General features: G+C 44.6%; 1 protein-coding gene across 2 annotated transcripts in view; it reads right to left on the bottom strand.

The window, feature by feature from the left end:
• EFNA2 (ephrin A2) overlaps positions 1-25,389 on the bottom strand; it is a 395,967-nt gene that overhangs the window by 36,017 nt on the left and 334,561 nt on the right. For both annotated transcript variants that reach the window (XM_070745456.1, XM_070745465.1), the window contains exon 2: positions 18,915-19,207. In XM_070745456.1, the coding sequence (XP_070601557.1) occupies positions 18,915-19,207 (293 nt within the window). The remainder of the gene's footprint in view (positions 1-18,914; positions 19,208-25,389) is intronic.

The raw sequence follows: 25,389 nt of genomic DNA, 5'->3' as shown, positions 1-25,389 counted from the left end.
TATTGTTATATTTATAATTATAATTATAATAATGAAAAGAAGGGTTAGGAGTGACATGACAGCAGTGTTCCAATATCTCAGGGGCCAACACAAAGAAGATGGAGTCAACCGATTCTCCAACATACTTGAAGGCAGGACACGAAGCAACGGATGGAAACTAATCAAGGAGAAGAAACCGAGAACCAAGGAGAAATTTCCTGACAGTGAGAACAATTAACCCGTGGGATGACTTGCCTCCAGAAGTTGTAAAGACACCAACACTGGAGGTTTTTAAAAGGAGACTTGCCTGCCATTTGTCCGGAATGATGTAAGATCCTCTCTTTGAGTAGGGGGCTAGACTAGATGATCTCCAAGGTCCTTTCCAACTCTGTTATTCTGTTCTGTTTTATAGATGTCTCTTCCCCCACCTTCCTGAGCTTAAAAACCACCTGTTTCCCTCTTTTCCTGCCAGCCTCTGGTCTTGTTCGCATTGAGATTCAGGCTGTTTTTATTTTCGAAACGCTTCTTTTCTTAAGAACCCTATCAGAAACAGAAAACACCCCTTTCTGGCGGGAAAAGCCACCGCTTAACCTTGACCCCTAAGTGTGGCGCATGGAGTAAAGGAGGCTCTTCCTCCGAATGCCTGGGAGGTTAATGGAATTCCAATTTGCAAACTATGGAAGAAGGTAATGCTCACTCTTTCATGTCTGCTAAATATAACTGCCTCAAAGAAGCGTAATTTGCAATGTTCCACATGACGTGAATTCTAACAGGCTTAGCTGGGATAAGTTTCCATGTTTACCCCTATGTAATCTCTCACTAAAAACATTAAAAGAGAGGAAGGAAGGAAGGAAGGATGGAAGGAAGGAAGAAAAAAGGAAGGAAGGAAGAAGAAGAAATTAGAAGAAAGGAGAAGGAAGAGAGGGAGGAGAGAGGGAAGGAAGAAGAAAGGAGGAGAAAGGGAGAAGGAATTAGACAAAAGGAATAGGAAGGAAGGAAGGAAGAAGAGGGAGAGAAGAAAGGGAGAAGGAATTAGAAGAAAGGAATAGGGAGGGAGGGAGGAAGAAGAATGGGAGAGAAGAAAAAGGAAGGAGAAGAGAGGGAAGGAGAAAGAAAAGTAAGGAAGAAGGAATAGAAGAGAGGAAGGAAGGAAGAACAAGAGGGAGGGAGAAGAAGAAAAGTAAAGGAAGGAAGGAAGGAAGAAGAGGGAGAGAAGGAAGAAGGAAGAAGAAGAGAGGGAAGGAGAAAGAAAAGTAAGAAGGAATAGAAGAAAGGGATAGGAAGAGAGGAAGGAAGGACAAGAGAGGGAGAGAGAAGAAGAAAAGGAAGGAAAGGAGGAAGGAAGGAAGGAAGAAGAGAGGGAGAGAAGAAAGAGGGAAGGAGAAGAGGGAAGGAGAAAGAAAAGTAAGAAGGAATAGAAGAAAGGGATGGGAAGATAGGAAGGAAGAACAAGAGAGGGAGGGAGAAGAAGAAAAGGAAGGGAGGGAGGAAGGAAGAAGAGAGGGAGAGAAGAAAGGAAGGAGAAGAGAGGGAAGGAAAAAGAAAAGTAAGGAATGAGAAAGGGAGAAGAATGAATAGAAGAAGGGAATAGGAAGAGAGGAAGGAAGAAAGGACAAGAGAGGGAGGGAGAAGAAGAAAAGAAAGGAGGGAAAGAAGGAAGAAGGGATGGAGAAGGAAGGACAAAAGAAAGGGAGAGGAAGGAAGGAGAAAAGGAAGGGAGAAGAAGGAAGAGGAAAAAATAGGATGGAAGGAATATGAGAGGGAGCGAGAGGAAAGAATGAAGGAGAAAGAGGAAGGGGAAAATAAGCAAGAGGAAGAGAAAGGAAAGAAGGGAAAAGAGGAGAAGAGGAGGAAAAGAAAGCAGGGAGGCAGGAACGAAGAGAAAGAGGAAGACGAAGGAAGGAAGATAGGCAGGCGAGGATGATTAAATGATGCTATTTGGGCAAAAAAGGTTATTGTAAACTGGGCGAAGGAAAAGAAGAGGAAACAATAATTTAATCTGGCTGAAAAGAACAAATCAAGATTGGAAAAAAACCACAGATGTTTCAGAGCAGTGTTTCTTAACCTCAGCAACTTTAAAGATGAGTGGACTTCAACTCCCAGAATTTCCCAGCCAGCATGCTGGACAGTTGATTTTTACCCATCTGAAAATTGATGAGGTCGGGGAAAAAAACCCATTACTTTAGAAGAGCATAAAAAACACGAAGAACGGTCAAAACCCTAGTTTCCAATAGTGCATGTGTTATGGTTAGCTCTGGCCCAGCTCCTGCCCCAAGGAATGTGCAGGTGGATGTGGGGGAAACACCCACATGCCGCAGGCCTGTTTTGCTCCCGATGGAATCTGCCGACGAAGCCTCCTCTGACCAAGGAAGCGTGAGTGACAGGGAAGAGGGGAGTTTGGCAGACAGCCCAGGAGGAGATCAATCATCTGTATCATCCCTGGATTCTGAACAAGAATTAATGACACAGCCACGCATGCGTAGAGTGATGCATAGGAGACAACAACTGAAGGATTATTACAAGAGAAAATGAGGCCACCTGTGGTTGGGTGGGGCTCCAGTAATTAGTGCTACAGATAAAAGTGCAGCCTGGTGTTTTAGCCTCATGGCAGTTTATCTGATTCATTGTTTCGTCAAGATCGTGGTTTTTGTGCGGTTCAAGATTGTGTGCTGGATTCTGGACTTTAGAATTGGACTCAATTTCCCAATTATTGGGTGAGCAATTGGATTGCATTTCACCTGTGCCTTTGACATTTAAAAAGGGAGCTGTTTCTGTTTTTCTGTTTATAAAAACTTTTGGGTTTTCCTTTTATCGTGTGGTGTGTGTCTTCCTGGACTAATTACTGTACTCTGTAATTACGGGCGGTTGAAACACTCCGGCAGAACAGCATGGCTATGAGGTCCTTGATTATTATTACTACTATTTTTGTAGATTAATACTATTATTACAGTTGGTCCTGGAGTTATCACCACAACTGAGACCAGAATTTCTGTTGGTAACCAAGGTTTTTTTTTAAGTAAGCCACGCCCAGCTTTACAAATTTTTTATTTATTTATTTTTATTTATTAGATTTTTTTTTTTAATGCTGCCCTTGTCCCGAGACTCAGGGCGGCTAACAACGAGTTAGCAATAGCACTTTTTAAAAAAACAGAGCCAGCCTATTGCCCCCATAATCCGGGTCCTCATTTTACCCACCTCGGAAGGATGGAAGGCTGAGTCAACCTTGAGCCGGGGATGAGATTTGAACTGCTGACCTGCAGATCTAGCAGCCAGCTTTAGTAGCCTGCAGTACTTTTTTTTCCTCTGCTTGCTAAGTTGCAGTTATTAAGAGAATCAGGTGGTTGTTGAGTGAAGCTGGCTCCACCCATGGGCTTTGCTTATCCGGCGCCATCTTGGAAACGATCACCTGACCTCCCCTGGGATACTGAAACTGTCATAAGTACACGTCAGTGGCCAAGCACCTGAATTTTTAATCACATGACTGTAGGAATGCTTGGAAGGTCGTAAGAGTGAGGACTGTTTGAATGATCCCTAAACGAATGGTTTTCAATTGAGGCCTACCTGCATTCACTGGTCCCTCAACCCTAGATATTTCATTCTTCAATGAGAGGGGTGGGTGCTAACAAGGCTATCCCGACCGGTGAAGGGCTCCCTGTCACCGGGCTCCCAGTGTGTTCCCGGTGACTGGCGTGGGCGCATGCACGGCGCGAGATTTGGCTTCTACGCATGTCTAGGAAGCTAAATTTTGTGCAAGGACCACTCATGCAATGGAGATTTTGCCGATTTTTGGCTATTTCTTTCCTTCCACACGTGCACATGCGCGGAAGCAAAGAAATCGCCAAAAATTGCCGGAAAATAATAATGATGATGATAATAATAATAATAATAATAATAATAATAATAATAATAACAACAACAACAATAGTAACAATCACAACAAAACAAACAACTATTGTTATTATTATATTATTATATTTATTTATTTATTTATTAGATTTGTATGCTGCCCCTCTCTGCAGACTCAACAATTATTAATAATTATTAATAATAATTATTATTATTATTAATAATAATGATAATAATAATGATGCTGATAATAATAATAATAATAATAATAATAATTATTATTATTATTTGTATGCTGCCCCTCTCTGCAGACTCAACAATTATTAATAATTATCATTAATAATAATTATTATTAATAATTATTATTAGTATTAATAATAATGATAATAATGATAATAATAATAATAATAATAATAATTATTATTATTATTTGTATGCTGCCCCTCTCCGGGGACTTGGCACGCGCAAGAACATGCAAGTGTCGTCATGCGAAATTACGCTTCCTGCACATGTGCAGAAGCTGAATCGCGCGCTGGCGCGCCTATGCACACATCAGGGAGGCAGATATGCGTGCACATCTCCATTTTTTTCTACCAGGACGGCGTACCGGATCGTCCATGCAGCAGCCCGCTTCTGATCCCAACCTATCCAGTGCCATCACCCCTTCCCACAACCTTTGGGGCACCAGGGACTGGTTCTGTGGGAAGAGGGTTTTCCGCGGACTGGAGGGTGCGTGGTTTGGTGTACAACCCGCGGATGGGGCTTCGCTTGTTCGTGTGGCCCACTTTCCGGCATGTCACGGCCTGGCGCCAGTTTACGGCTCGGCGGTTGGTTTCTAACCTGCTTAGGAAGGATTTTTAATGAACGCTCCAGTTTGTTGCCTAGGTGAATTGTTCTTGCAAAAAATAATAATAATAATAATTACATTCTGTCCCGTTTCTGGGACACATTTGCAACAGCTCCTAATTCAAAGCAAGTTCCCAAAGTTAGAAAAGCTACAAAAAAAGATTAAAGAAAACCCTACTGTGCTGTAAGACAAGGTCTAAAAGCATATTTGGAGGTGACTTTAGATATTATCAGCTGATAGGAGAGAGAGAAAAAACCCCCCAACCAGCTCTAGATTTTTTTTCTTCTCCGTTTCTAGGTTTTTGGGGGGTTTTGGCAGTCATTTGTGTAAATATATATGGTAATTTTATATGATTGTGAGCCGCCCTGAGTCCTTCGGGATGGGATGGCGTAGAGGTCAAATTAAATAAATAAATAAAAATAAATTAATAATGGTCAAAGAATGACTTGGATTACAGGGAATCCTCCATTTGCAAACGTTCGTTTAGTGAATTCCTCAGAACCCCACCCCCGGACCTCTGTGTTTTTGCAATGCTGCAATTTCACTGATGCTCCCTTCACTGGGAAACCCCACCTCTGGACTTCCGTTGCCAGCGAAGCGCCCGTTTTTGCGCTGCTGGGATTCCCCTGCAGCATCACAAAAACACAGAAGTCCGGAGGTGGGGTTTCCCATGGAGGGGAGCCTCAGGGAAATCCCAGCAGTGCAAAAACAGGTGCTTTGCTGGCAACAGAAGTCTGGAGGCGGGGCATCCCAGCAGTGGCGGTGGGTTTGTAAGGTGAAAATAGTTTGTAAGAAGAGGCAAAAAAATCTTAAAACCCAGGTTTGTATCTCGAAAAGTTTGTATAACGAGGATTTTGTAAGACGAGATATCACTGTACTTTCTCTCCTTCTCTGAGCCATTTCTTCTCCCTGCTCTCTTTCGTTCTGTGCTGAACGCTGGGTTTATTTTTATTGTTTTCTCAGGATGTGGCCCCAGCTGGGTAGCGAAGCATCCCCCATTCCCAAGGCCCCAATGGAGTTTAAATAGAGTCATTCTTGCTAATTAAACCAGTCGCTGTGATTGCTTAGTTAGGATTGACAGTGTAATCAGAAGTCGGAGTTGGCGTTCTCCGATTTCGTCGTCTTCTTCTTTTAATTATGAAAATAGATCTCGGCAGAAGATTATAATTGTGCCAAAAGGAAGAGAGACTCAGGCCCTCTCTGTTTCAATGGGGCATGGCCACTCTAAAGAGCTCCAGAGACGCACCAGGAGGTCAATAGGGTGGTGTGAATTTAGTCCAACAGCCTTGTTTTTCCTTGGCCAAAACGATAATATTGTGGGGAACGGCAGAGGGAGGATCCTGAGTACGTCAACTAAACAATGTCGTTTGGCGGGACCCAGGGGAAGAGCCTTCTCTGTGGCGGCCCCGGCCCTCTGGAACCAACTCCCCCCAGAGATTAGAATTGCCCCCACCCTCCTTGCCTTTCGTAAGCTCCTTAAAACCCACCTCTGTCGTCAGGCATGGGGGGGACTGAGATATTCCCTTCCCCCTAGGCCTTTACAATTTATGCATGGTATGTTTGTATGTATGTTTGGTTTAATAATAAGGTTTTTTTTTAGTTGTTTTAATATTTGATTGTTACATGCTGTTTTTTATCACTGTTGTTAGCCGCCCCGAGTCTACGGAGAGGGGCGGCATACAAATCCAATGAATGAATGAATGAATGAATGAATGAATGAATAAATAAATAAATAAATAAATAAATAAAATCACATTTAGATCCTTTGAGGATGAGCGAGGCAAATAATGAAACTAGGAAACAAAAGAAGTGGGGAAGATGATCAAACCTAAGATTATCCTGCAGCAGTGAGTTCCAGAGATTAAAATGTGTGGTAGAAAGCAACAATTCCTTCTTTTTCTTTCTTTCTCTTCTTTCCTTCTCTCTCCGAGTCTTCGGAGAGGGACGGCATACAAATCTAATAAATTATTATTAATTATTAATCTTTCTTTCTTTCTTTCTTTCTTTCTTTCTTTCTTTCTTTCTTGTCAAAAAGAGGGTTGTGAAAATATTTATTGACCCCTTGCATCCTGGACATAAACTGTTTCAACTCCTACCCTCAAAACGTCACTACAGAGAACTGCACCCCAAGACAAATATACACAAGAACAGTTTCACCCCCGAAAGTCATCACTCTGCTAAACAAATAATCCTCTCAACACTGTCAAACTGATTTACTGAGTCTGCACTACTATTACTACTAGTTTTTTTCCCTTCCTCATTCCTATCACCCATTTCCTCCTACTTATGAACTGTATGACTGTAATCTGTTGCTTGTATCCTCAAGACTTTTATTAATATTGATTGTTTCCCTATTGCTGATTTGACCGCTATGATAATCATTAAGTGTTGTACCACATGATTCTTGACAAATGTATCTTTTTCTTTTATGTGCACTGAGAGCATCTGCACCAAAGACAAATTCCTTGTGCATCCAATCACACTTGGCCAATAAAGAATTATGTTCTGTCCTGTCCTGTCCTGTCCTGTAGGTGAAGACTACAATTTGTTGTAAAAGCAAACGGGCAATAAAGAATTCTATTCTATTCTATTTTTTTCTTTCTCTCTCTCTTTCTCTCTCTCTCTTTCTCTCTCTCTCTCTTCCTTTCTCTCTCTCCCCCTTCCTTCCTTCCTTTCCTTCCTTCCTCCCTTCCCTTCTCTTCCTTCCCTTCCTTCCTTCCTCCCCTCCCTCCCTCCCTCCCTTTCCTTCCTTCCCTTCCTTCCTCCCTTTCCTTCCTTCCTTCCCTTCCCTTCCTTCCTCCCTTCCCTTCCTTCCCTTCCTTTCCTTCCCTTCCTTCCTTCCTCACTTCCCTTCCTTCCCTTCCTTCCTCCCTTCCCTTCCTTCCTTCCCTTCCTTCCTCCGTCCCCTCCCTTCCCTTCCTTCCTCCCTTCCCTTCCTTCCCTTCCTTTCCTTCCTTCCTCCCTCCCCTCCCTTCCCTCCCTTCCCTTCCCTCCCCTCCCCTCCTTCCTTCCTTCCCTTACTTACTTACTTACTCACTCGCTCACTCACTAAAATCTTACAGGGGGGATGGGTGAAACGACCAAGGAACCAATAATCTCTTAAAATGCTTCCACTAGTTCATTTTCTTCATGTCTGTGGTTTGTGTTTCTTACTTATTAATTTATTTTGATTTTTAAAAAAATAATGATGGATTTACGTTCTTACAATGATTGTATTTCTATAATTATTGGTTTCTTTTAATTGCTGAACAACGCCCCCAGTTATTTCTCGTGAGTCATTTCTTGTGAGAGTGGGCAGCTATACAAATTTGATAAATAAAATCTATACGCTATTCTCATTTTCTGGAGCCTTTTAATTGGGCAAACCGGTGCAGCGTAGGGCAACACTTTTTCAACCATGCTAGAAAATGAGATATTGGGGGATCAAATCCCACTGTAGCCTCAAAACCAGCTGAGTGACTTTGGGCCTGTCTTCCCTCAACCCACCCAGCCTCACAGGGTTGTTGTGGGGCAAATAGGACGAGGAAGGAGTGTTAGGCATGTTCACCTTCTTGAGTTATTATTAAACATTTGGTGGGGCCCAGGGGAAGAGCCTTCTCTGTGGTGGCCCCAGCCTTCTGGAACCAACTCCCCCCAGAGATTAGAATTGCCCCCACCCTCCTCACCTTTCGTAAGCTCCTTAAAACCCACCTCTGCCGTCAGGCAAGGGGGAACTGAGATGTTCTTTCCCCCTAGGCCTTTACAATTTATGCATGGTATGTTTGTTTGTATGTATGATTGGTTTTACAATAAGGGTTTTTAATTTATTTATTTATTTGATTTTTATGCCGCCCTTCTCCTTAAGACTCAGGGCGGCTTACAACATGTTAGCAATAGCACTTTTTTAACAGAGCCAGGCTATTGCCCCCACAATCCGGGTCCTCATTTTACCCACCTCGGAAGGATGGAAGGCTGAGTCAACCTTTTTAGTTGTTTTAGTAATGGATTTACATGCTGTTTTTTAATTATTGTTGTTAGCCGCCCCGAGTCTACAGAGAGGGGCGGCATACAAATCCAATAGATAGATAGATAGATAGATAGATAGATAGATAGATAGATAGATAGATAGATAGATAGATAGATAGATAGATAGATAGATGAATAAATAAATAAATAAAGGTGGGGATATAAAGCAAGCAAGCAAGCAAACATGGTAGATAAAACTTTAAAAAATGCCTCCAACACGCAGGATCTATGACTTCCTTGGGATTGAAATTTGACAAATTTTGTAAGACATTTGATGACGTAAAAGTGACCCTAACACAATATGATATAAAACCAACATGTCACAGAGCCGTGATGGCAAACCTACGTCATGTGCGCCAAAGGTGCCACGCGGAGTCATATCTGCTGGCACGCGAGCTACAGTAATCCCTCGCTACTTCGCGGTTCATCTTTCACGGATTCGCTACTTCACGGGTTTTCAAAGGGGGCTTAAATCCATTAAATCCATTGAAAATTTTAAATCCATTAAAAATTCATAAAATTCTTCTTTATGCCATTTGGCAGAAGGTATATACTTGGTGGGAAACAAAGAAAAATAAATAAGTAGGCTGTTGTATTACTTTGCATATTTGAATTTAGTACGGTAGTTAAATTGTATTAGTTGGTGATTATTTACAATATAAAGGTAAACTCTTCCTTCTTCTCTTAAAAATTTCTATATCGATTTTTATAAACTTTTATATACGTTGCTACTTGCTATTTTAAAATTGATAATTTTACATATTTCATATAGATGATGTTAAATAACAAAATATCCTTTTTCCCCCCTTTCTTTTTTATTACAATGATGACTTCCACTTTGAGCGGAGCGACTGTAGCTCCACTAAATGTTGAATGTCATGTTTGTTATGTTTGTTTTTGAAAATCAATAAAATATTTTTTAAAAAATTCATAAAATTCTTCTACAGTCCTACCGTACTCGATTAAAGAAACTGGTAGGATATCCCATGTAGTTCCAGCTGAGAAACATTATACAATGACTGTTTAATCCAAAGGGTGGGTTTTAAAAGTCCAAATACTCGTTAAATACATAAAATACTACAGTGATCCCTCGATTTTCGCGGGTTCAAACTTCGCGAAACGGCTATACTGTACCACGGTTTTTCAAAAAATATTAATTTAAAAATACTCTGCGGTTTTTTTTTCTATACCATGGTTTTTCCCACCTGATGACATCATACGTCGTCACCAAGAGTCACTTCTCTCTCTCTTTCTCTTTCTTTCCTGTCATTCTCTGCTTCAATCATTTTCTCATTTCTCTTTTTTCTCCCTTTTTCTATCATTTTTTTCTCTCTCTACCTTCCACTCTCCCCCATCTTGCTCTCTCTCTCTTTCTCCCTCTCCCTCTCTGTGAGAACGCCTGCCCCACCTCTCCTGCAGCCCCCTCGCTGATAGCTGGGACAAAAGTGCTCTCAGCTAAGGGACTGTGAGAGGGGCGAGGCAGGCATTCTCAAAGCGCTCAGAGCGGCTACCGGCCGAATGAGGAGGATGAGAAGCCATAGCCGCCAGCGCTGCTGCAGGAGGACCCGTGTCCGAAGAAAGCCAGTGAGAGGGGTGGATCGGGCGGGCGGGCGGTAGCGGCGAGGGGGGCGGAGGCACTGGGGGCGCGGGGGCAGCCGACATTCAAAGCAATCTTTGCCGGTCTCCGCACTTTCGTCGCTCCCTGCCCTAATTTCAAGCCCAGCTCCTTGCGCTGCCTTGAAAAAAGGTGCGTGGGGGTAGTTTTTGGCTGTCCATACCCAAAAATGGTGTTTTTACTTCCGCACTGCTACTTCGCGGGAAATCGACTTTCGCGGGAGGTCTTGGAACGTAACCCCCGTGAAAATCGAGGGAACACTGTATCTTCACTTCACGGAAATTCGTTTTTCACGGGTGGTCTTGGAAGGCATCCCCCGCGAAAGACGAGGGATCACTGTATTACAGCTCCAGCGCTCACGTGTGTGCCGGCCAACCGATTTTCGGCTTGTGCACAGGCTCCGGGAAGGTGTTTTTGGCCTCCGGAGGAGTTCTGGGGAGGCAGGGGATGGCGCCTCTGGAGCTTGAGGAGGGTAAAAAACGGGCCTACCGGGCCCACTGGAAGTTGGGAAACAGGGGAGCAGAGGGGGTCATGTATGTATCCGCGGTGGGTGGGGCAGTGTGGGAGTGTCGTCCACATATAAGCAGGGTGTGAGTAATAGCAATCCTGGGTGATGCTTTCCTCAAGTCTCCAGGAGAACAAAAACAGCCTCCCCAGGGCTACGGAGGCTCTCTGGAGGCCGGAAATGGGCTCGTTTCCTGACTTCTGGTAGGCCCCTTCTTTGCCTGCCCAGACTTTCCATGTGGGTCCTGCAGTCACCTCACATTCAAAAGGGCCCGTGTGGAGATTCCTGGGGGGGGGGGATGGGGTCAGCCAGTCCTTGCAACTATGGGCTCGGCGAACCAGATATAAAATTAACATCCAGTTCATCCAAACTGGTCCAAACTGGCTGAATCCCTCCCCTGAATCTCCGAATACCTCCCTGAATTTTTAAAGAAGTTTTCAAGTGATAATAATAATAATAATAATAATAATAATAATAATAATTTATTAGATTTGTATGCCGCCCCTCTCCGAAGAATAGTCTTCAAGTAATAATAATAATAATAATAATAACAACAACAACAACAACAACAACAGAGTTGGAAACGACCTTGGAGGTCTTCTAGTCCAACCCCCTGCTTAGGCAGGAACCCCTACACTACTTCAGACAGATGGTTATCCAATATCTGCTTAAAAACCTCCAGTGTTGGAGCATTCATAACTTCTGGAGGCAAGCAGTTGTTGTTATTATTATTATTATTATTATTATTATTATTATTATTATTATTATTATTATTATTATTATTATGAAACACACTACACCATACAAGTACAAGTGTGGATCATTGATGTCAACATACAAGGTGACAGCCGAATTGATGAAAAATAACAAGAAAAACTTAGTGATATCATGCAACCCCCCCCCCCCCCCACTGTTTGGTACGGGAACCAAAAACGGTTCGCCATCACTGGTATAGGGTCTCCTGTTTGAGCAGGGGGTTGGGGTAGAAGACCTCCAAGGTCCCTTCCAGCTCTATTCTGATTGATCAGTTTATCAAGTCTTCTAAAGGTGTCCCCATTATCCTTCTAACCTCCACTTTGATGCTGATCATCCAATAATAATAATAATAATAATAATAATAATAATAATAATAACAACAACTACAGTGGTCCCTCGACTTGCGCGTTCTCGATTAGCGCGAAACGCTGCAACGCGGTTTTTCAAAAAATATTATTTAAAAAATAAAATATTAAAATATTATTTAAAAAAAATTTTTTTAAAAAAAAAATTTTTTTTTTATTCTGTTCCCTGAATGGAGACCGCCGGCCGCTCAATCGGGCCGGCAGGGAACAGAATGGAGCCTTCCGCGGCGGGGCTGGTAAGGGGGGGAGCCGAGGGGGGAGCCGAGCCCAGCCCCGTGGCATTCGCTTTCCTCCCGCCGGCAGCCGACTGATCGTGGGCTCCTTCGCAACCTCGGAGAGCTTCCTGGTTTTCGTGAGCTTTCATGCCCCGGAAGCTCTCCGAGGTTGCGAAGGAGCCCACAATCAGTCTCGGCTGCGGGTGGGAGGAAGGCGAATCCCCCGTGGGCTCCGTTACATTTTCCGCTGCCAGCCAGGCCATGCTGGCGGCAGCGGAACAATCGCTGGGTGGAAGGCGTGCTCGGCTCTGCCGCTCCAGCCGCTTTCGGCCGAGCCTCCCCGGCCAAGCAGCCAGGGAAGTCGAGCCAGGCGTGGCGGCGGCAGCGCTGCTTCTCCGGTCGCCCGGTCCTCTCCTGCCTTCTGCGCCGATGTTCCCCGCTGCGACGGAAGGCAGTCGCTTGGCTAGGGAGGCTCGGCCGAAAGCGGCTGGAGCGGCAGAGCCGAGCACGCCTTCCACCCAGGGAGTCCTGCCCTTTCATTCCCGCCGACCACAGGGGCGAGGGGTGGGGATGAAGGGGCAGGACTTCCCGGGCGGAAGGCGTGCTCGGCTCTGCCGCTCCAGCCGCTTTCGGCCGAGCCTCCCTAGCCAAGCGACTGCCTTCCGTCGCAGTGGGGAACATCGGCGCAGGCCGCCGCCACGCCTGGCTCGACTTCCCTGGCTGCTCGGCCGAAAGGGGCTGGAGCGGCAGAGCCGAGCATGCCTTCCGCCCGGGAAGTCCTGCCCCTTCATCCCCACCCCTCGCCCCTGTGGCCGGCTCATCCAGGGGGGCGTGTGTGGACTGGCAAGCGGCAAGCGGGAAGACCAAGGGAAGGTTCCTTCAGCCGCCCAACACCTGATCCGCTCCGCAGCGCGGCAGCAGCGAGGAGCCGAAGATGGGGTTTCCTCTTTGCCTTTACCCCATCTTCGGCTCCTCGCTGCTTCCGCGCTGCGGAGCAGATCAGCTGTTGGGCGGCTGAAGGAACCTCCCCTTGGTCTTCCCCGCCGCCCACACGCAAACTCCACCATCTGCGCATGTGCGGCCATGAAAAAAATGGCGCACATGCGCAGATGGTGGTTTTACTTCCGCATCCAATATAACGCGGAAATCGGTTAGCGCGGGAGGTCTTGGAACGTAACCCCCGCGCTAACCGAGAGATCACTGTACTACTACTACGTACTACTACTACTGCTGCTGCTGCTGCTGCTACTACTACTATGCCAATATCATGATCTTAAAATCGAACTACAATGACTCTGGCACAAACACAGGCGGTCCCAGTGGTAATCGGCACACTGGGTGCTGTGCCAAAAGACTTTAGACAATAAACATTGACAAAATGACAATCTGTCCGTTGCAAAAGGCCACCAAACGTGGATCTGAGCACATCATACGAAAATAGCATCACACAGTCCTAGAAGCTTGGGAAGTGTTCAACTTGTGATATTGTGATACGAAACACAGCATATCAATCTTGTTTGCTGTGCATTACTGTTTTTTGTGAATAACAACAACAACAGGGTTAGAAGGGACCTTGGAGGTCTTCCAGTCTGAGCCTTTGCTTAGAGTATGTCGGAAAAGTATATAAAAGGATATTGGAAGCTCTGCCTTGGTTGAAAACATTGAGGAATATGGTAAAGAAATATCTCTGAAAGGATTTACGCAGGGCCACAGGGTGGTCCAGTAAATAGATAAAAACACACACTTTCGAGGAAAGCTCCCAATGATGTAGTGGTTAAGTGTGGATAAATGTGTGTTCTCTGTTAGATGTGGCTTTTAATTTGTTGGGACTGCACTGAGGGCATGGATAGCAAACATAGCCCTCCCCGGCCCCCCTTCTTAATCACACACGTTCACCTACAAAAGGTTCTTTGCGAGTCAAGACTAGATGATTATCTCCAGTTAGCGCCAGCGAAACACTAATATCCTTCCAAGCTAAATTGGGGTGGGTGATACTTGTCTGTGCGCGGTGGTTTGTAAACACAATCTCTTGATTGCATCTTCCACACAGTCCGCTGAAGGGTGACGGGAGACAATGTACAGATGTTGTGACATCGTTGCAAAGGGGCAAGGCAGATTTGGAGGGTGGGGGGAATTTTGAGTCTCGGGGAGGTGGGAGGCTTTTCCAGTAGCAAATGAACTCATTTCTATACTTAAAACTTACACACACAGAGATACAAACACAAAAAAAGCAATATTGCACTGCCCAAAATATTATTATTATTATTATTATTATCATCATCATCATCATCATCATCATCATCATCATTATTTATTACATTTGTATGTTGCCAACATGCCAACTTGTCCCTCCCCCCAAAAACCCACAATGCAATCCTAGCTATATTAATAGAAGGATAGAATCACGAACCCATGAAATATTAGTATTGCTTTATAATGCCTTGATAAGATCTCAGTTTTAGACATCATTTTCTATATATAGTTTTCCCTTTATTTTATTTGAGCAGTGTATGTATGTAGATTGTTCTGAGTTCGGGTTTTGCCCTGTGTAATAATTTGAGTGTCTATGCGACGTTTCGGTGAAATCACATTCACCATCATCAGGCTGAAGTTTCAAGCTTCGTGCTGTTGTAAATATGGAATGTAAATATGTAAATATTTACAACAGCACGAAGCTTGAAACTTCAGCCTGATGATGGTGAATGTGATTTCACCGAAACGTCGCATAGACACTCAAAATATTACACGGGGCAAAACCCGAACTCAGAACAATCTACATATATATATATATATACACATCACATGTTTGTGCTGAATTTGAAAATTAAGGGAGACTAGGATAGATACTTACTTACTTACTTACTTACTTACTTACTTACTTACTTACTTACTTACTTACTTACTTACTTACTTACTTACTTACTTACTTATTGGATTTGTATGCCGCCCCTCTCCGTGGACTCGGGGCGGCTAACAAGTGTGATAAAAAACAGCATGTAACAATCCAATACTAAAACAGCTAAAAACCCTTATTATAAAACCAAACATACATACAAACATACCAGGCATAAATTGTAGAGGCCAAGGGGGAAAGAATATCTCAGTTCCCCCATGCCTGACGGCAGAGGTGAGTTTTAAGGAGCTTACGAAAGGCAAGGAGGGTGGGGGCTATTCTAATCTCTGGGGGGAGTTGGTTCCAGAGGGCCGGGGCCGCCACAGAGAAGGCTCTTCCCCTGGGTCCCGCCAGACGACATTGTTTAGTTGACAGGATTTGGAGAAGGCCCACTCTGTGGGACCTAACTGGCCGCTGGGATTCGTGCGGCAGAAGGCGGTCCCAGAGATATACATACATACATACATACACTGCTCAAATAATAATAATAAAGGGAAGACTCAAAGAACACACCCTAGATCTGAATGAATGAAATATTCTCACTGAATACTTTGTTCTGTACAAAGTTGAACGTGCACAACAGCAGGTGAAATTGGTTGTCAATGTGTTGCTTCCTAAGTGGACAGTTTGATTTCACAGAAGTTTGATTTACTGGGAGTTATATTGTGTTGTTTAAGTCTTCCCTTTATTTTTTTTTTGAGCAGTGTATATATATAAAAAGACTTTAGAAAGAATGCAAGGAAGAGCAAGGAAGATGATTTAAGGGCTTGGAGACTAAAACATAAGAACGTTTGCAGAAATTGCGTATGTCTACTTTAGTGAAAAGAAGGACTAGGGTGATATAATAGCAGCACTCCAGTATTGGAGGGTCGGCCACAAAGAAGAAGGAGTCAAGCTGTTCTCCAAAGCATCTGAAGATGCAATGGATGGAAACCAATCAAGGAGAGAAGCAATTTCTCCTAGAACTAAGGACAAATTTCCTATTTTTCTTGAAAATAGTAATAGCCCTTAGAATTATATATTACTTCATAGTGCTTTACAGCCCCCCCTCTGTAACAATATCATGAGACTTTCTCCGGCCGCTATGAGATATGATTGGTTTGGACGAATGTGTGTGAGTGCACATGGGGTCTTTTAAAATGTTTTAGTAAATCTTCATATTTTATAGTTATTAGATTTCATATATACAGTGATCCCTCGATTTTCGCGGGTTCAAACTTCGCGAAACGGCTACACCACGTTTTTTTCAAAAAATATTAACTAAAAAATACTCCGTGGGTTTTTTTCTATACCACGGTTTTTCCCGCCCGATGACGTCATACGTCATCACCAAGAGTCACTTCTCTCTCTCTTTCTCTCTCTTTCCTGTCATTCTCTGCTTCAATCATTTTCTCATTTCTCTTTTTTTCTCCCCTTTTTTCTATCATTTCTCTCTCTCTCTACCTTCCACTCTCCTCCCCTCTTGCTCTCTCTCTCTCTCTCTTTCTCCCTCTCTCTCTCCCTCTCTCCTTTCTATCTCGCTCTGTCTGTTGCTCTCTCTCTGTGAGAACGCCTGCCCCGCCTCTCCTGCAGCCCCCTCGCTGACAGCTGGGACAAAAGCGCTCTCAGCTAAGGGACTGCGAGAGGGGCGGGGCGGGCATTCTCAAAGTGCTCAGAGCGGCTAGCGGCCGAATGAGGAGGATGAGAAGCCGTAGCCGCCAGCACTGCTGCAGGAGGACCCGTGCCCCAAGAAAGCCGGTGAGAGGGGCGGATCGGGCGGGCAGGGGGGTAGTGATGAGGGGGCCGGAGGTGCTGGGGGGCGGGGGAGGCCGACATTCAAAACAATCTTTGCCGGCCTCCGTACTTTGGTCACTCTCCGCCCCCAACTTCAAGCCCGGCTCCTTGTGCGGCCTTGGAAAAGGGTGTGCGGCGTAGTTTTTGGCTGTCCATAGCCAAAAATGGTGTTTTTACTTCCACATCTCTACTTCGCGGAAATTCTACTTTCGCGGGCAGTCTGGGAACGCAACCCCCACGAAAATCGAGGGATCACTGAATTGTTATACAGTGATCTCTCGATTAGCGCGGGGGTTACGTTCCAAGACCTCCCGCGCTAACCGATTTCCGCGTTATACTGGATGCGGAAGTAAAAAACCTTCTGCGCATGTGCGCCATTTTTTTTCATGGCCGCACATGCGCAGATGGTGGAGTTTGCGTGTGGGCGGCGGGGAAGACCAAGGGGAGGTTCCTTCAGCCGCCCAACAGCTGATCTGCTCCGCAGCGCGGAAGCAGCGAGGAGCCGAAGATGGGGTAAAGGCAAAGGGGAAACCCCATCTTCGGCTCCTCGCTGCTGCCGCGCTGCGGAGCGGATCAGGTGTTGGGCGGCTGAAGGAACCTTCCCTTGGTCTTCCCGCTTGCCGCTTGCCAGTCCACACACGCCCCCCTGGATGAGCCGGCCACAGGGGCGAGGGGTGGGGATGAAGGGGCAGGACTTCCCGGGCGGAAGGCATGCTCGGCTCTGCCGCTCCAGCCCCTTTCGGCCGAGCAGCCAGGGAAGTCGAGCCAGGCGTGGCGGCGGCCTGCGCCGATGTTCCCGGCTGCGACGGAAGGCAGTCGCTTGGCTAGGGAGGCTCGGCCGAAAGCGGCTGGAGCGGCAGAGCCGAGCACGCCTTCCGCCCGGGAAGTCCTGCCCCTTCATCCCCACCCCTCGCCCCTGTGGTCGGCGGGAATGAAAGGGCAGGACTCCCTGGGTGGAAGGCGTGTTCGGCTCTGCTGCTCCAGCCGCTTTCGGCCGAGCCTCCCTAGCCAAGCGACTGCCTTCCGTCGCAGCGGGGAACATCGGCGCAGGAGGCAGGATTGGACCGGGCGACCGGAGAAGCAGCGCTGCCGCCGCCACGCCTGGCTCGACTTCCCTGGCTGCTTGGCCGGGGAGGCTCGGCCGAAAGCGGCTGGAGCGGCAGAGCCGAGCACGCCTTCCACCCAGCGATTGTTCCGCTGCCGCCAGCATGGCCTGGCTGGCAGCGGAAAATATAACGGAGCCCACGGGGGATTCGCCTTCCTCCCACCCGCAGCCGAGACTGATTGTGGGCTCCTTCGCAACCTCGGAGAGCTTCCGGGGCATGAAAGCTCACGAAAACCAGGAAGCTCTCCGAGGTTGCGAAGGAGCCCACGATCAGTCGGCTGCCGGCGGGAGGAAAGCGAATGCCACGGGGCTGGGCTCGGCTCCCCCCTCGGCTCCCCCCCTTACCAGCCCCGCTGCGGAAGGCTCCATTCTGTTCCCTGCCGGCCCGATTGAGCGGCCGGCGGTCTCCATTCAGGGAACAGAATAAAAAAAATTTTTTTAAAAAAAATTTTTTTTTTAAAAAAAATTTTTTTAAAATAATATTTTAATATTTTATTTTTTAAATAATATTTTTTGAAAAACCGCGTTGCAGCGTTTCGCGCTAATCGAGAACGCGCAAGTCGAGGGACCACTGTATTTAGAAATCTAATAAATAATAATAAATAATAAATAACACCAGCATATTGCCCCACAACAATTTGGGTCCTCATTTTACCGACCTTGGAAAGATGGAAGGCCGAGTCAACCTTGAACCGGTGAAACTCGAACTGCCGAACTTCGGGCAGCCAGCAATCAGGAAAAATTTTTTGCTTCCATGCACGCCCGGAAGCAAAAAACGTTGCCGAAATCTCATGCATCCCCTCTCAAAATTTCAGCGCATTTCGCTTCCTGCGCATGCGCAGAGGCAAAAACTGCTGCAACGCACATGCAAGAAAACTAAAGCTGCGCGCGCAGTGAACCAGTAGCACCGGTAATGGCAACCCGCCCCTATTCCAAGCTTTCATCTCGCCCCGGAGAACTCCAGCATGCCCGGTTCCTACGGGAAACGTAGGGTAGCTTTCAGTACTTACAAATGTAGTAATACTCGTGCCCTGGTCTGAATTCGAATCCTAAGGAGAAAGGGGTAAAAAGTTGGAACTTCTCGGAGAACTTGAGGGGCCCGTTGGGCGAATCCGGCCGGTTACACTCCCAGCGTTTGAAGCCGTTCTGCCGGTGGTCGCAGGAGCTGTGTCCCTCGTAGTTGACCATGTACAAAATGTATCTCTCCATCTGGTCCATGGGAAACGGGATCTCATAATGCGGGCAGTATATGTCCAGGTAATCGTTGATGCTGACCTCCACGGTGTAATCCCCTTGGTGGAATCTGGAACAGGAGGGAAAGAGATTGTTTAAAAGGGGTGCTCAAAAAGCAGAGTCCATTATTATTATTATGATGATGATTATGATTATTATTAAGTGCTCCTGCTAATTGACAGCAACTCATACCAGATTGGTAGTCACCTGGGCCATAGAAACATAGAAAGATAAAAGACTGACGGCAGAAAAAGACCTCATGGTCCATCTAGTCTGCCCTTATACTATTTCCGGTATTTTATCTTACAATGGATATATGTTTATCCCAGGCATGTTTAAATTCAGTTACTGTGGATTTACCAACCACGTCTGCTGGAGGTTTGTTCCAAGGATCTACTACTCCTTCAGTAAAATAATATTTTCCCATATTGCTTTTGATCTTTCCCCCAACTAGCTTCAGATTGTGCCCCCTTGTTCTTGTGTTCACTTTCCTATTAAAAACACTTCCCTCCTGAACCTTATTTAACCCTTTAACATATTTAAATGTTTCGATCACGTCCCCCCTTTTCCTTCTGTCCTCCAGACTATACAGATTGAGTTCATGAAGTCTTTCCTGATACGTTTTATGCTTAAGACCTTCCACCATTCTTGTAGCCCGTCTTTGGACCCGTTCAATTTTGTCAATATCTTTTTGTAGATGAGGTCTCCAGAACTGGACACAGGATTCCAAATGTGGTCTCACCAGCACTCTATACAGCGGGATCACAGTCTCCCTCTTCCTGCTTGTCATACCTCTAGCTATGCAGCCAAGCATCCTACTTGCTTTTCCTACTGTCCGACCACACTGCTCACCCATTTTGAGACTGTCAGAAATCACGACCCCTAAATCCTTCTCTTTTGAAGTTTTTGCTAACACAGAACTGCCAATGCAATACTCAGATTGAGGATTCCTTTTTCCCAAGTGCATTATTTTACATTTAGAAACTTCTTTTTCTTCTTCTTCTTCTTCTTCTTCTTCTTCTTCTTCTTCTTCTTCTTCTTATTATTATTATTATTATTATTATTATTATTATTATTATTATCACTTCCGGAATACCTCCCACCTTCTCCTTCAATCAGTTTCCGGTCACAATTCAAAGTGTTGGTTATGACCTATAAAGCCCTTCGTGGCATCGGACCAGAATACCTCCGAGACCGCCTTCTGCCGCACTAATCCCAGCGGCCGATTAGGTCCCACAGAGTTGGCCTTCTCTGGGTCCCGTCGACCAAACAATATCGGCTGGTGGGACCCGGGGAAGAGCCTTCTCTGTGGTGGCCCCAGCCCTCTGGAATCAACTCCCTCCAGAGAATCGAACAGACTCCACCCTACTCGCCTTCCGTAAAATGCTGAAGACCCACCTTTGTCACCAGGCGTGGGGATTATTACCACCTTCTCCCCACCCCCCGTTTTTTTATTTTGCTTTTGGCCTTATTGTATGATGGATTAGGTTGAATGTGTATGATTGTACAGTTAGGGATTTTACTATGTTATTAATGTTTTTTAAAATTGATTTAATTTTCTATTATTGGATTTGTAATGTATTGTGTCACTGTTATGTTGTGAGCCACCCTGAGTCTTCGGAGAGGGGCGGCATACAAATCTAATAAACTATAACTATAACTATAACTCCCCCCAGAGATTAGAATCGCCCCCACCCTCCTTGCCTTTCGTAAATTGCTAAAGACCCACCTATGTCGCCAGGCATGGGAGAATTAAGATACCCCCAGGCATATATAGTTTATGCATGGAATGATTGTGTTGCATGATTTTAATGTTGGGGTTTTAAATGTTTTTTTTTAATATTAGATTTGTCATACTGGGTTATTTTGTTGTGAGCTGCTCCGAGTCCACGGAGAGGGGCGGCATACAAATATAATATATATATATATTATTATTATTTTCCAATTGTGGTTGTAAGTCAAAGGACTGCTTGTGTTATTCCCTCCCACCCATACATTTTATTTGTTTTTGTCTTTCAACGTCTCATGTCGTGAGCATTTGCTTTCTGAGTTTCATCCATCCATCAACCATACACCCTGGCTCCGCCCACCCTAGGTCCCACCCACCATAGCCACGCCCACCCAGCCACTGGGCAGAGAAGCTAAATTGTCTGGATTGCATCATCTCTTGCCCCAAAGCTGAGGATTTTTAGACCACCAGACGTTCACAGAAAGTAAAAACCATGTACTGTATTTTATTCACTTATTACATTAATATGCCTCCCACCCCACGGTTGTCTCGATTCTGAGCGGCTTACAAAATTATAAAACGGAGGGGGAAAAGATCGTGCAAAATGATTAAAATTAAGACGATTAGATTAAGAAGATTGACCAATTTTTTCCTCTTTAAAAGAAGACCAGGATATTCGAAATGAGACAGCTTGGGTGTATTTTGGAGACGGAGGAATGGAATGAAATGAAATGGAATGGAATAGAATAAGAGTAGAATAGAATAGAATAAGAGAGTAGAGTAGAGTAGAACAGAATAGAATAAGAGTAGAGTAGAGTAGAATAGAATAAGAGAGTAGAGTAGAGTAGAGTAGAGTAGAGAAGAGTAGAGTAAAAATTAAGAAGATTAGATTAAGAAGATTGACCAATTTTTTCCTCTTTAAAAGAAGACCAGGATATTTGAAATGAGACAACTTGGATGTATTTTTGAGATGGAGGAATGGAATGGAATAGAATAAGAGAATAGAGTAGAACAGAATAGAATAAGAGTAGAGTAGAGTAGAATAGAATAAGAGAATAGAGTAGAGTAGAGAAGAACAGAATAGAATAAGAGTAGAATAGAATAGAATAGAATAAGAGAGTAGATAAAGTAGAATAGAGTAAAAATTAAGAAGATTAAATTAAGAAGACTGAAGACCAGGATATTTGAAATCAGACAACTTGGATGTATTTTTAAGATGGGGGAATGGAATGGAATAGAATAGAATAGAATAGAGAAAGAAGAGTGGAGTGGAGTGGAACGGAACAGAACAGAACAGGAGATTGGAATGGAATGGAATGGAATGAGAGCTAAGCCAGAGATTCAACCACAATGGATAGGTATCAGGAGAGGAATCAGAGAGGGAGTGCCTCTCCCACAAACAATATGGCGAGATATATTTGGTGGTGCAGTGGTTAGAGTGCAGTACTGCAAGATGCTTCTGCTGACTGCTGGCTGTGGTTCACCAGTTCAAATCTCACCAGGCTCAAGGTTGGCTCAGCCTTCCATCCTTCCAAAGTGGGTAAAACGAGGACCCAGATTGTTAAGGACAATATATGCTGATTCTGTAAACTGCTTAGAGAGGGCTGTAAAAGCACTGTGGAGTGGTATATAAGTATAGCGGTATATCCCCAAAACATCTGGATCGCCACTTGAACGCCTTCAGCATTGGCAAAATCCCCACCGGTCAGTTGCAAAAGGAACAGTTGACATCCGGCAATGCGAAATGGGATAACTCGCCCTAGTGTACTTGCCACAGCCAACTAGCTTTGGTCAACTTAAGAAAATGGTGGTATACTAATCTAATTATTATTGATGATGATGATGATGATGATGATGATGATGATGATGATGATGATGGAGATAACTTGTGTTGGCCAATTTGCCAGTGGACAACTCAACAATAATATCGAAGAAATATTGGAATAGGATAGAGTAGAGTAGAGTCGAATAAGAGTAGAGTTAAGTAGAGTAGAATAGAATAAGAGTAGAGTAGAGTAGAGCAGAATGGATTAAGAGTAGAGTAGAATAGAATAAAATTAGAGTAGAGTGTAGAATAGAGTAGAGTAGAATAAGAGTGGAGTAGAGTGGAGTAGAGTAGAATAGAACAGAATAAGAGTGGAGTAGAGTAGAGTGGAGTAGAGTAGAGTAGAATAGAACAGAATAAGAGTGGAGTAGAGTAGAGTGGAGTAGAGTAGAGTAGAATAGAACAGAATAAGAGTGGAGTAGAGTAGAGTGGAGTAGAGTAGAGTAGAGTAGAATAGAACAGAATAAGAGTGGAGTAGAGTAGAGTATAGAATAGGAGAAGAGTAGAGTAGAATAGAATAGAATACTGTACAATACAATAGAATAGAATAGAATAAGAGTGGAGCAGAATAGAATAAGAGTAGCATATAGAATAGAATAGAATAAGAATAGAGTATATTATAGTATAGAATAGAATAGAATAAGAGTAGAGTATAATAGAGAGTAGAGTAGAGTAGAATAGAATAGTTGGGAGGGACCTTGGGGGTCTTCTAGTCCAACCCCCTGCTCAGGCAGGATCTTGAGGACTAGAAACTTCCAAGCGTTATTGGTCCTATCAACCAACCACACAGCATCCGGTTAGGAATACCAAGTAGAAAAATCCTTCTCGTTGCAATTCTACCAACAATGGATTCTGCCAAGCTAGGATTGTCTGACTCGTTGGGGGAAAAGCCCCAGAGGCCGATCCGAGCTTTTCTGGAGCCCACGTGGTTTCCGTAATCTTCCTCCTTCCCATTAACTTTACAAGATTAAACCGAGCACCTCTTAAAATTAATAAAACGGCAACGGTGGGTGATTAATGGAATGGGAGAGGTGGGGGGGATTTTTCTCCAACCACCATGCCTGATTAGCCCCCCCCCCTCTGCCCCACTCCCCGTATTATATTCAGAGACACACTCCAATTTTATAGGGGGTTGGGGGGGTAGGGAGTTTAGGTGTATATTTTTTTGGACAGATTATCCAAGAGATTAGGGGATTAGCCAAACTGCGAAGGAGGCCTGCTGGCTTTGGACTGCGGACGGCCTGCGTTGCTTTGCTTAAGACGCCATTACGAAGGGCTGTTAGGAAAGGCTAGGCTTTCGGCCTACTCCGAGGCCTGTCTGGGATTGTCCCCAGCAATTAATAATAATAATAATAATAATAATAATAATAATAATAATAATAATAATTATTATTATTATTATTATTATTATTTATTGGATTTGTATGCCGCCCCTCTCCGTAGACTCGGGGCGGCCAACAACAATAATAAACACAACATGTACAATCCAATAATAAAAACAACTACAAACCCCTATTATAAAACCAAACATACACAGAAACATACCATGCATAACTTGTAATGGCCTAGGGGCAACTCCCCCATGCCTGGGGGTATAAGTGAGTCTTGAGTAATTTTACGAAAGACAGGGAGGGTGGGGGCAGTTCTAATCTCTGGGGGGAGTTGGTTCCAGAGGGCCGGGGCCGCCACAGAGAAGGCTCTTCCCCTGGGGCCCGCCAAACGACATTGTTTAGTCGACGGGACCCGGAGAAGGCCAACTCTGTGGGACCTTTTCGGTCGCTGGGATTCATGCGGTAGCAGGTGGTTCCAGAGGTAATCTGGTCCATTGCCATGATTATCTCCAGCTTCCAAATTCTTCTGGTGCCATGAAAGAAAATCATCCCCTTTTTTAAAAAAAAAAGATTTTAGTCATTTAGATGACATTTCTTTTAGAAATTACTTTCAACGGCGCAGGGAAATTCTGGTAAAATTCTCACACCCGGAAGCCAATGTTTTTTGATAAGGAGCTGAGGGGACCGAAATTTGTAAATCAGGTGGTCCTCGACTTAAAATCACCAACATTCAACAATGTGGTTTCTGAAAACGTGTAATCCATAAAATACAAACAAGTCATCAATAAAGTGCATAAATGTCAGTCGGAAGGCCTCAGCATCACAATCAATAAATAATCAATCAATCAATCAATCAATCGGGTGGAAGATGGGCCGAAACCACTTTTGAGTAGCTGTCTGACAATCCTATCCCAATTCTTGGAAGCCCAACCTAAGATAAAGTGTGTGTGTGTGTATTGTACATAGAAACATAGAAACATAGAAGTCTGACGGCAGAAAAAGACCTCATGGTCCATCTAGTCTGCCCTTATACTATTTTCTGTATTTTATCTTAGGATGGATATACTGTATGTTTATCCCAGGCATGTTTAAATTCAGTGACTGTGGATTTACCAACCAGGTCTTCTGGAAATTTGTTCCAAGGATCTACTACTCTTTCAGTAAAATAATATTTTCTCATGTTGCTTTTGATCTTTCCCCCAACTAACTTCAGAAGAAAAGGATTTAGGGGTAGTGATTTCTGACAGTCTCAAAATGGGTGAGCAGTGTGGTCGGGCAGAAGGAAAAGCAAGTAGGATGCTTGGCTGCATAGCTAGAGGTATAACAAGCAGGAAGAGGGAGATTGTGATCCCCTTATATAGAGCGCT

The sequence above is a fragment of the Erythrolamprus reginae genome, chromosome 1 (assembly GCF_031021105.1).
Source record: "Erythrolamprus reginae isolate rEryReg1 chromosome 1, rEryReg1.hap1, whole genome shotgun sequence".
In the NCBI taxonomy this organism is placed as follows: Eukaryota; Metazoa; Chordata; class Lepidosauria; order Squamata; family Dipsadidae; genus Erythrolamprus; species Erythrolamprus reginae.
This window is presented reverse-complemented; position numbering and strand designations above follow the sequence as displayed.